The sequence below is a fragment of the Sapajus apella genome, unplaced genomic scaffold (assembly GCF_009761245.1).
Source record: "Sapajus apella isolate SASKATOON/1434 unplaced genomic scaffold, GSC_monkey_1.0 scaffold1, whole genome shotgun sequence".
NCBI classification, from domain to species: Eukaryota; Metazoa; Chordata; class Mammalia; order Primates; family Cebidae; genus Sapajus; species Sapajus apella.
The window spans coordinates 8,899,910-8,912,773 of NW_022436941.1; the positions used below are offsets into that span (position 1 = coordinate 8,899,910).

The following is a 12,864-nucleotide window of genomic DNA, read 5'->3' on the forward strand; positions in this document are numbered from 1 at the left end:
AGTGGTCTGTCTATTTTGTTGATCTTTTCAAAAAACCAGCTCCTGGATTTATTGATTTTTTGAAGGATTTTTTGTGTCTCTATCTCCTTCAGTTCTGCTCTGATCTTAGCTATTTCTTGTCTTCTGCTAGACTTTGAGTTTTTTTGATCTTGCTCCTCTAGCTCTTTCAGTTTTGACGATAGGGTGTCAATTTTTGATCTCTCCTTGCTTCTCATGTGGGCACTTATTGCTATATATTTTCCTCTAGAGACTGCTTTAAATGTGTCCCAGAGATTCTGGTATGTTGTGTCTTCATTCTCGTTGGTTTCGAAGAACATCTTTATTTCTGCCTTCATTTCATTGTTTACCCAGTCAACATTCAAGAGCAAGTTGTTCAGTTTCCATGAAGCTGTGCGGTTCTGAGTTAGTTTTTGAATTCTGAGTTCTAACTTGATTGCACTGTGATCTGAGAGACTGTTTGTTACGATTTCCGTTCTTTTGCATTTGCAGAGGAGTGATTTACTCCCAATTATGTGGTCAATTTTAGAGTAGGTGTGATGTGGTGTTGAGAAGAATGTATATTCTGTGGATTTGGGGTGGAGAGTTCTGTAAATGTCTATTAGGTTTGCTTGTTCCAGATCTGAGTTCAAGTCCTGGATTTCCTTGTTAATTTTCTGTCTGGTTGATCTGTCTAATGTTGACAATGGGGTGTTAAAGTCTCCCACTATTATTGTGTGGGAGTCTAAGTCTCTTTGTAAGTCATTAAGAACTTGCCTTATGTATCTGGGTGCTCCTGTATTGGGTGCATATATATTTAGGATCGTTAGCTCTTCTTGTTGCATTGATCCTTTTACCATTATGTAATGTCCCTCTTTGTCTCTTATGATCTTTGTTGCTTTAAAGTCTAATTTATCAGAGATGAGAATTGCAACTCCTGCTTTTTTTTGCTCTCCATTTGCTTGGTAAATCTTCCTCCATCCCTTTATTTTGAGCCTTTGTGTATCCTTGCATGTGAGATGGGTTTCCTGGATACAGCACACCGATGGGTTTTGTCTTTTTATCCAATTTGCCAGTCTGTGTCTTTTGATTGGGGCATTTAGTCCATTTACATTTAGGGTTAATATTGTTATGTGTGAATTTGATACTGCCATTTTGGTGCTAGCTGGCTGTTTTGCCCTTTAGTTGAGCTGGTACTTGTTGTTCCTTTATATGTGTAGAGCCTCTTTCAGGAGCTCTTGTAGAGCTGGCCTGGTGGTGACGAAGTCTCTGAGTGCTTGCATGTTCCCAAAGGATTTTATTTTTCCTTCACTTATGAAGCTTAGTTTGGCTGGATAGGAGATTCTGGGTTGAAAGTTCTTTTCTTTAAGGATGTTGAATATTGGCCCCCATTCTCTTCTGGCTTGTAGGGTTTCTGCTGAGAGATCTGCTGTGAGTCTGATGGGCTTCCCTTTATGGGTAACCCGACCTTTCTCTCTGGCTGCCCTTAGTATTTTCTCCTTCATTTCGACCCTAGTGAATCTGACGATTATGTGCCTTGGGGTTGCTCTTCTTGACGAATATCTTTGTGGTGTTCTCTGTATTTCCTGGACTTGAATGTTTGCCTGCCTTGCTAGGTTGGGGAAGTTTTCCTGGATAATACCCTGAAGAGTATTTTCCAGCTTGGATTCATTCTCTTCGTCGTATTCGGGTACGCCTATCAAACGTAGATTAGGTCTTTTCACATAGTCCCACATTTCTTGGAGACTTTGTTCATTCATTTTTACCCTTTTTTCTCCAGTCTTGCCTTCCCATTTTATTTCATTGAGTTGATCTTCGACCTCTGATATCCTTTCTTCTGCTTGGTCAATTCGGCTGTTGATACTTGTGCATGCTTCACGAAGTTCTCGTGTTGCGTTTTTCAGCTCCATCAATTCACTTATATTCCTTTCTATTTTGTCCATTCTTGTTAGCATTTCGTCAAATCTTTTTTCAAGGTTCTTAGTTTCTTGGCATTTGGTTAGAACATGTTCTTTAAGTTCACAGAAGTTTCTTACTACCCACCTTCTGAAGTCTGATTCTGTCATTTCATCACACTCGTTCTCCCTCCAACTTTGTTCCTTTGCTGGTGAGGAGTTGTGATCCCTTTTAGGAGGAGAGGTGTTCTGGTTTCGGGTGTTTTCATCCTTTTTGCGCTGGTTTCTTCCCATCTTTAAGGATTTATCCACCTGTCGACTTTGTGGTTGTTGGCTTTCAGATTGGGTCTCAAATCTTTCAGATTGACGTTCTGTTTGTTGATGATGAGGTTATTTCTGTTTCTTGGTTTCCTTCTGACAGCCTGGCCCCTCTGCTGTAGGTCTGCTGAGGTTCACTCCAGGCCCTGCTTGCCTGGGGTTCACCTGCAGCAGCTGGTGCACAGCAAGGGTTGTTACCAGTTTTCTTCTTCTGCTATCTTTGTCCCAGAAGGATACCCGCCTCGTGTCAATCTGATCTCTCTTTTATGAGGTGTCTTTTTGGATATATAGGGGTCAGGGAGCTGCTTGAGGAGACGGTCTCTTCTTTATAGGAGCTCAAACGGTGAGCTGCGAGCTCTGTTGTTGTTCATTCAGAGCTGCTAGGCAGGTACTTTTAGGTCTGCTGCAGCAGTACTCATAAACTGCTTTTTGTTCCCAGGTCCTCTGTCCCAGGGATTTAGGGCTTTATTTATGAGTTTCCGTTATGCTGCCGCCTTCCTTTTTTTTTTTTTTTTTCTCCTTCAGACCTGCCCAGCCCAGCAAGGAGCCAGCCTAGTCACTGTCGGCCTATAGCAGCTTTGCTGAGCTGCTGTGGGCTCCGCCCCGCTGCCGAGTGAACTTCCCTGCAGTCCTGTTTATATGGGTGTAGTTAGAACTGCTTTGGCGATGGTGGCCCGCCTCTGTTGGGGCGGAGTCTCTGCTGTGGCGGGTTGCCTTGGCAACGGCGGGCTGCCTCAGCAATGGCGGGTTGCCTTGGCAACGGCGGGCTCCCTGGTAATGGCGGACGACCCTCCCCCACAGAGCTGAACCGTCCCGGGTTCAGCTGCGCTTGCCGTGAAACTCTCAATCCAGAGTTTCTGGTTGCTGTTCTTTTGTGGGGGTGGGACCAGCCGAGCCTGATCGCCTGGCTCCCTGCCTCAGAGCCTTTTTTAAGTTGGTGTTCCAGTCGCCTGTTGAAGAGGCGCCGGGGTCTGTTTGTTTTCCCCTGCGGCCACTCACTGCGCTGGCTTAAACAGCGGCACTGAGTTTTGTGGCGCTTTTTTTTGTTTTTTCCCCTGGAATCTACTGTCCTGGTTCTCTGCTCAGTCCCCTTTTTGAGCCGGCGTACGGGCGACTTTCCGTGGCTCCAATCGCCAGCCTAAAGGGTCCCCGGACCAGTGTATTTTGTACGGAGAACCGCGGCTCCGGGGCGCTGACAAAGCAGGCGCGCGGGGCAAAGCAGGGGTGCCGGCCGGCACAGCCCCGCTGGCCGAAACAGCCGCGCTGGCGACCGTGGAGCACCTGTGCCCAGGAATGTCCTAGTTTGTGGGCAATAAAAATGCGGCGTCCACTCACCCTCTGCGCTTTCACTGGGAGCTGCGATCCTGAGCTGTTCCTAAACGGCCATCTTGGATCCTCTCCCTGAAAAATATTTATTGGATACTATGCTCACTATCTGGGTGACAAGACCATTTGTACATCAAGCCTCAGTGATACACAGTTTACCCATGTAACAAACCTGGACATGTACCCCCTATATCTAAAATAAAAGTTGGAAGAAAAATAAAGGTCATTTAGCATTATGCCATAGTGAAGAAAAAAGAATGAAAAGATTGAAGATATCCTAAGAGACTTGTGAGCCACTGTCAAGCAGACCAATGTTTGTATTATGGGAGTCCCAGAGAAGAAGAGAAAAAGGACTAGAAAGTGTATTCAAAGAAATAGTGGCTAAAAACATCCCAAATCTGGGGGAATGAAATGGACATTTAGATCCAGGGAGCCCAGTGGACCCAAGTAAAAGGAACCCAAAAAATTCACACTGAGATACACTATAATTGAGTTGTCAAAAGTCATATACAAAGAGAATTTTGAAAGCAACAAGTAAAAAGTGATTTGACATGTATAAGGGAGCCCTCATGAAACTATGAGTGGATTTCTCAGCAGAAACCTTACAGATCAGAGAGAATGGGATGATATATTCAAAGTGTTGACAGAAAAATGATCAACCAAGAACAGTATGTCCAGAAAAACTGTCTTTCAAAAATGGAGAGACAAGGAGTTTCCCAGACAAAGAAAAGATGAGGGAGTTCACCACGACTAGACCTGACTTACAAGAAATGCTGAAGGGAGTTATTTAAGTTGAAACTCAAGGATGCTAAACAGCAACATGGAAGTATAAAACTCAAGGTAAATATGTAGATAAATACAGAATATAGTAATACTGTAAAGATAGTTTACTATTACAATAGTAGGGTAATAGTATACTGTATAGAATACAGTAATATTGTAATAGTAGTATACCAGAATTAAATCACTTTAAATTCTGATTTATGAGTTAAAAGATAAAAATGTTAAAAACTAACTGAAGATGTTAATAATACAACATAAAATAAATAAATTGTCACATGAATAAAGTGCAGGAGGGGGAGAAGTAAAAGTGTAATTTTTGTATGCAATTGAAATTATCAGCTTAGACTGTCACAACTATATAAGATTTTATGTAAGCCCCGTGGTCAACACAAACAAAATTGCTGTGGAAGACACACAAAAGAAGAAAAAGAAAAGCATTATCAGTTACACAAAAAACAGTGGAACACAAAGGAAGATAGCACTAAAGGAAAGAGGGACAAAGGAAACACAAGAAAGAAACAATTAGTGAAATGACAATAAGTCCTTATCTGTCAATAATTATTTTAAATAAGTTAAACTTCCCAATCAAAACACAGAATGACTGAATGGATAAAAGAACAAGATCTAATGACATGATGTCTACAGGTGACCCTCTTTCGATTTAAGGATACATACACTAAAAGTGGAGAGATGGAAAAAGATATTCCATACAAGTGGTAACCAAAAGAGAGCAGGGGTAGCTATATTTATGTCAGACAAGACAGACTTTAAATCCAAAACAGTCATAAGAGACAAGAACAATATATAATAATAAAAGGGTCAGTTCACCAGGAAGGTAGACAGTTATAGATACATATGCACCCAACATCAGCACCTAAATATGTAAAACAGACAATGACATAACTGAAGGGAAACATAGGAATACAATAATTGTGGGATAATTCAATATAACCCACTTTTAACAATGGATAAAACATTCAGACAGAAAACAGGTAAGCAAACAGCAGACTTGAACAGCGATGTTGACCACATGGACATATATACGAAACATTCTACCCAACATTGGCAGAATATATATTTCTCTCATGCACAGATAAGACATTCTCCATAATAGATCATGTTATGTCACAAAACAAGTCTTAACAAATGAAAGATTGAAAACATACCAAGTATCTTTTCTGACCACAATGGAACAAAACTAGAAATCAGTAGCAGAAGGAATACTGGAAAATCACAAATATGTGGAAATTTTACATATGCTTGAATAACCAGTGAGTCAAAGAAGAAATCAAAAAGGAAATTAGAAAATATCTTGGGACAAAAGCAAAACATATTAAAACATATGGGATATAGCAAAAGCAGTACTGAGGGAATTTTATAGCAATAAATAACTATATTTAAAAAGAAAAATTTCAGATAACCTAATGTTATGTCTCAAAGAACTAGAAAAAAGAACAAACAGCCAAATATTATCAGATGTAAGGAAATAATAAAGTTTAGAGCAGAAGTAAATGGAACAGAGAATTGAAAAAAATGGAAAAAAATCAGTGAAACTAAGAGTTGGTTTTTTGAAAAGACAAATTTGACAAACTTTTAGTTAGATAAGAAAAAAAGAAGACTCAATAAAATTCAAAGTACAAGAGAAGACATTATACCCGATGCCACAGAAACAAAAATAATCATCAGACTACTATGCCCAATTATGGGACAATAAATTGAATAACCTAGAAAGAAGAAATTTCTAGAAACATATAACCTACTAAGACTGAGTCATGAAGAAATATAAAATTTGGACAGACCTATAACTAATAAGGAGATTGAACCAGTAATCGAAATCTTTACAACAAAGAAAAGTCCAGGACCAGATGGCTTCACTGGTGAATTCTACCAAACATTTAAGAATATTTAATTCCAATTCTTCTTAAACTCTTCTAAAAAATTAAAGAGGAGAAAACACTTTCTAACTAATTCTTTGAGGCCTCATGCTAAAGCAAGGTAAATTCTATAAGCAAATATCCCTGATGAACATAGATGTAAAAATCCTCAACAAAATACTAGCAGTTCAAATTCATCTCTACATTTAAGGGATCATATACCATGACCAAGTGGCATTTATCTCTGGAATGCAAGGATGGTTCCATATATAAAAATCAACTAAAGTGATACACCACATCAACAGAATAAAGGGTAACAGTTACACAATAATTTCAATAGATACAGCAAAAGGATTTGACAAAATTCAATATCTTTTATGATGAAAACTCTCAAACTAGGAACAGAAGGCAATTACCTCAACATAATAAAGATCATATACGAGAATCCCATAGCTAACATCATACTCAGTAGTGAAAAACTGAAAGCTGTTCCTCTGCTATCAGGAAGTATGCTGAATACTTTTGTTCAACATAGTCCTAGCCAGAGCAATTAGGTAACAAAAAAATAAAAAGTGCCTAAACTGAATAGAGTAAAATAATCTGTATCTGCAGAGAACATGATCTTATATGTAAAACACTCTAAAGACACCACAAAAACTTATTTGTATAATCTATAATTTTACTGAATAAGTGAATTCAGTAAAATTATAGATTATAAAATCAACATATGAAAATCAGTTGTGTTTCTATATACTAGCAATAAACTACCTGAAGAGGAAATAAAACAATTTCATTTACAATATCATCAAAAACTATAAAATGCTTAGGAATAAACTTAAGTAGAAGATATGTACTCTGGAAAACAATGATGAACAAAACTTTAAAAGATGCCAGCAAATGGGCACACATCCCATGTTTATGAGTTGGAAGACTTAATATTGGTAAAATACCCATACACCAAAGCAATCTACAAATTTGATGCAATCTCTATCAAAATCTCAATGGCATTTTTTAATAGAAATAACAAAGCGGCCAGGCACAGTGGCTCACACCTGTTATCCCAGCACTTTAGGAGGCCAAGGTGGGTGGATCACGAGGTCAGGAGTTGAAGACTATCCTGGCCAATATGGTGAAACCCTGTCTCTACTAAAAATACAAAAATTAGCCAGGTGTGGCGGTGCATGCCTGTAATCCCAGCTACTCAGGAGACTGAGGCAGGAGAATCACTTGAACCAGTAGGCAGAGGTTTCAGTGAGTCGAGATCATGCCCCTGCACTCCAGCCTGGGAAATAGAACGAGACTCCATCTCAAAAAAAAAAAAAAAAAAAAGAGAAATAGCAAAGCAACCCTGAAGTATATATGGAACCACAAAGGAGCTCAAATAGCCAAAACAATCTTGAGAATAACAAAGTAGGAGCATCATACTTCCTGATTTCAAATACACTGCAATGCTATGGTAATTCAAGAAGTATGGTACTGTCATAAGAGAAATGAATCCATATGGCCAACTTATTTTTGACAGATTGGAGTACCAAGAATACACAATGAGGAAAGAATACTTTCTTCAACAAATGCTATTGGGAAAACTAAGTATCTACATACAAAATAATGAAATTGAACATTGACACCATACACAATAATTAATTCAAAATGTATTAAATAGTTAAATATAAGACCTGAAGCTGTAAAACTCCTAGAAGAAAACGCAGGGGAAAAGCTTCATAAAATTAGTCTTAGCAGTGATTTCATGGATATGATGATAAAAGTCTAGGCAACAAGAGCAGTAACAAGTGAGATGTCATCAAACTAAAAAGCCTCTGCACAGCAAAAGAAACAATCAACAGAGTAAACACACAACCTACCAAAATGGGAGAAAATATGTGTGAATTATATATCTGATAAAGGAGTAAATAACTAAAATGTATAAGGAACTCTTATAACTGAATAGTAAAACTAAACAAAAAAGACAACCTAATTTTTAAAATAGACAAAGAACTTGAATAGATATTTCTCCAGAGCAGCAGCAGCAATAGCCAACAAGTATATGAAAAAATGCTCAGCATCATTAATCATCAGGAATATGCAAATCAAAACCACGATATCACCTCACACTTGTTAAGATGGCTATTATCAAAAAACAAAAGATAACAAATGTTGGCAAGGGTTTGGATAAATTAGAACTCTTGTACACTGTTGGTGGGAATGTAAAATGACACAGCAGCTATGGAAACAGTATGGAGGTGTCTCTAAAAATTAAAAACAGAATGACCATGTGGTCCAGCAATCCCTCTTATGAATATCCAAAATAATTAAAATCAGGATCTCAAAGAGATACTAGCATTCCCTTAATCACCTCAGCATTATTCACAGTAGCCAAGATGTGGGAAAATACTTAAATGTTCATTGATAATGAATGGATAGAAAAATGTAGTGTATAAATACAATGGAATATTATTCAGCCGTAGAGAGAAATCCTGCAATTTGTGACAACATGGATGAACCTTGAGGACATTATGTTAAATGAAATAAGCCAGTCACAGAAGGCCAAATACTTCACATTTCCACTCATATAAGTTATCTAAAATAGTCAAACTCATAGAAGCAGAGAGTAGGATGATGTTTGACAGGATCTCGCAGGATGGGAAAATTGGGAGCTCCTATCAATGGGTATTAAGTTTCACTTGCACATATAAGAGTGAGTTCTAGAGAGCTGCTGTAGAACACTGTGCCTTTAATTAACAACACTGGATTGTATATGTGAAGGTTTGAGTGTAGCTCTCATGTGAAGTGTTCTAACAATAAAGAAGAGGAATTTTAAAAATTAAAATGTTTAAACTTCTAAAATTAAAAAATCTTGAAACAAGAAAATTAAATAGGAAAAAGAATCAAGGAGAAATAGGAAGAAGGAGAAAATATTTTTTAAAATCTTCCTTGAGATAAGAAAATACATATTTTATCCATTAAATAAGAATAGACTGTTATAAAAAAAAAAGGCTATTCAAAGAACAATGAAATGCAATAGCAGAGTGGAAAACTCAGTAAAAGGATTAAAATATTAAGTTGAGATTTACTAGAAAAAAAAACATAAGAAAAGGGGGAAAAATGAGAAAATAAAAAACATTAAAATTTAGAGGAAAAACGATAAGATAGAAGAACAGTATATGAAATCCAACATCAAATAATAGGAGCTCCCTGAAAAGATAATGGAAAAAAGGAATAAAATTATCAAAGAAATAATTCAATAACATTTTTCAAGCTATAAATTATGAGTTTCCAGGTTAAGAGGACCATAGTGTGCCTAGTGCAGCACATGAAAAACACCAAGGCACAGCATTATGAAATTCTAGAACACCAGGAAGTGGAATAAATGAAATGGACTTATGCAGTTTGGTAGCATTTGAGACTAAATAGATTTAAAAATATATAGAGACTAGGAGTAGTGGCACACGCTTGTAATTGCAGCACTTTGGAAGGCTGAGGCAGGTGGATCACTTGAGGTCAGGAGTTCAAGACAAGTCTGGCCAACATGGTGAAACTCTTGCCTCTACAAAATACAAAAATTAGTCTGGCACGGTGGTGGGTGCCTGTAATCCCAGTTATTCGGGAGTCTGAGGCAGGCGAATCACTTGAACCCAGGAGGCAGAGGTTGCAGTGAGCTAAGATCATACCACCACACTCTAGTCTGGGCGAGATAGCAAGACTCTATCTCAAAAAAGCTTGTGTGTGTGGTGTGCGTGTGTGTGTGTGTGTGTGTGTGTGTGTGTGTGTGTGTGTGTAAAACTAAACAAATGAGGAAAGGGACTTGTATCGACTCCAGGAAAAACAAAAGGTGGTCTTAATATACCACCAGAGTAAACAGCATTTTTATAACATTTTATCATTATAATGTCTACATGAATATTAATCTAACTTAATATGTGATATAACAATATGGGGACAATGGGAGAGGTAGGAAAGGTGGGGATAGCCTTATTCTTCCATAGTGGGAAGTTACTGGAAAGCTTAAAACTGATATTAAGTAATAGCAGTTTATGTACAGTTGTCCCTTGGTATCCATAGGGGTGGGTTGCAAGACTTCCCTTGAATACCAAAATCTGTGGATGCTGAAGTCCCTGATATAAAATGCCTTGGTATTTGCATGTAACCTATGCACATCCTCCTATATACCTTAAATCATCTTTAGATTAATTATGATATTTAATACAATGTAAATGCTATATAAACAGTTGTTAGACTATATTGTCTAGAGAATAATGACAAGAAAAAAAAAGTCTGTATATGTTGAGTATGGATGCAATTTTTTTCCTGAATATTTTCAGTCCATGGTTGGTTGAATCCACAAATGTGGAACTTATAGATACAAAGGGTTGATTGTGTGTTATTTAGTGATGTTATTTTTAATGGCACATAGGCATAACATATATAAAATATAACCGGCAGCTCACATGTGTGCTACCTGTCTCTTAGATCAATAATCCTATAGTACAAAAGCCTAGAAAGGAAGACAGGGTAAGAGAACCAGAATGGAACATAGACTATTACTACATTGATCCATAAGGATTATTTTTTTTCTGTCTCATCCAAAACCTTCTTCAATTATAATACCATCATTTGGTATGGGCTGGGGACCTAAGGTGAGGTAGGAGGTAACCCATCATTTGTATGTAGGCTGTTGTTCAAAGACTTACACTATTTCTTCTCTGCTGTTTTAGATTGGGAGTGTTCCAAATTAGAAGAACACATGCAGTGGAAAAATTCTACTCTTCTGGATACCAGTAAAGCAGTAGCAATAGAGAAGGCACCACAGTTTTCAAATGTCTCTGCAATTTTAAGTGAGTCACACATACAGGAGAACATTTATCTATGTTGGAAAAGCAAAGTATTTTTTCTCTTGAATGATTTCTAAGCTAAGTTTATCAGTTGGATTGCCTTTGGCTACAGATAATATCTAATAATAGTATATGAGTTTACTTTTTTTTTTTTGAGGTGGAGTCTTGCATTGTCACCTGGGCTGGAATACAATGGCACGATCTTGGCTCACTGCAACCTCCACTTCCCAGATTCAAGCGATTCTCCTTTCCCAGCCTCCCAAGTAGCTGGGATTATAGTTGCCCATCACCACACCTGGCTAATTTTTGTATTTTTAGTAGAGACAGGTTTCACCATGTTGGCCAGGTTAGTCTCAAACTCCTGACCTCGTGATCCACCCACTTTGGCCTCCCAAAGTGCTGGGATTACAGGTGTGAGTCACTTTTTTTAATTAAAATAAATTTTAGCTTGGAGATCTTGCTATGTTGCCCAGGCTGGATTCGAACTCCTCAGCTAAAGTGATGCTCCTGGTTCAGCCTCCCTGCAGGCATGCCATTGCCCTGGGCTGGGTTTACTCTTTAAATAACTTTTCAAAATTTGAGATAGGGTCTCACTTTGTTGCCCAGGCTGGAGTGTAGTGGTACAGTCATAGTTCACTATGACCTCTAACTTCTAATCTCAAGTGATATTCCCAGTCTTAGCATCCCGAGTAGCTAGGACTATAGGCATGCACACCCACAATCAGCTAATTTATTTTTATTTATTTATTTTGAGACAGAGTCTTGCTCTGTCACTCAGGCTGGAGTGCAGTGGCGTGATTTTGGCTTACTGCAACCTCTGCCTCCCAGGTTCAAGCAATTCTTTTGCCTCATCCTCCCTGGTAGCTGGGATTACAGGCGCATGCCACTACACCCAGCTAATTTTTGCATTTTCAGTAGAGACGGGGTTTTTCACCATGTTGGCCAGGTTGGTCTTGAACTCCTGACCTGAGGTGATCCACCTGCCTTGGACTCCCAAAGTGCTGGGATTACAGGCATGAGCCACCGCACCTGGCCACAACCAGCTAATTTAGACAATTTTTTGTAGAGATGGAGTCTTGTTATGTTGCCTAGGCTGGTCTCAAACTCTTGGCCTCAAGCTGTTCTTCTATCTTGGCCTCCCAAAGTGCTGAGATTACAGACATAAGCCATTGCACCCAGCCTTTTATAACTTTTTATTTTAAACTATTTTTAGACTTTTAGTCTTCCTTTTTTTTTTTTTCTGTTACATGATCCTATCCTGAATCCCATGTCACATTTCATTGTTATTTCTCCCTAGTCTCCTGCAGTTTGTAATAGTTCCTCAGTCTTTCAGATTACTGATGAGTTATTTTGTAGAATGTCCGTTGGTTGGGATTTATCTACTAGATGTTTCCTCATGACAGGAATTAAGTTGTGGCCAGGAGCAGTGGCTCACACCTGTAATCCTAGCACTTTGGGAGACTGAGGTGGGAGGACTGCTTGAGGCCAGGAGTTCGAGACCAGCCTGGGCAACATAGTGAGACCCCTATCTCTACAAAAAATAAAAAATGAGCTAGATGTGGTGGTGCAAGCCTATAGTCCCAGCTACTCGGGAGGCTGAGGTGGGAGGATAAGAGGATCACTTGAGCCCAGGAGGTCAAGGCTACTGTGAGCCATGTTTGTACCACTGAATTCCTGCCTGGGTGACAGAATGAGAATCTTCTCCAAAAAAAAAGCAGGGTAGGGGGATGAAGTTATGGGGTTTTTGGTAAGAATACCATAGAAATGATGTTTTGCCTTTGCAGTGCCTCATATTATATCAAGGGGTTTGTGATTACTGGTGATGTTAAACTTCATCATTTGGTTAACCCAGTATCTGCTGAA

General features: G+C 38.6%; 1 protein-coding gene across 1 annotated transcript in view; it reads left to right on the forward strand.

Moving 5' to 3' along the window:
* Window positions 1-12,864, forward strand: part of MEIKIN (meiotic kinetochore factor) — a 120,234-nt gene that overhangs the window by 23,635 nt on the left and 83,735 nt on the right. The window contains exon 6 of the mRNA XM_032259635.1: window positions 10,885-11,004. Coding sequence (XP_032115526.1) covers window positions 10,885-11,004 — 120 coding nt within the window. The remainder of the gene's footprint in view (window positions 1-10,884; window positions 11,005-12,864) is intronic.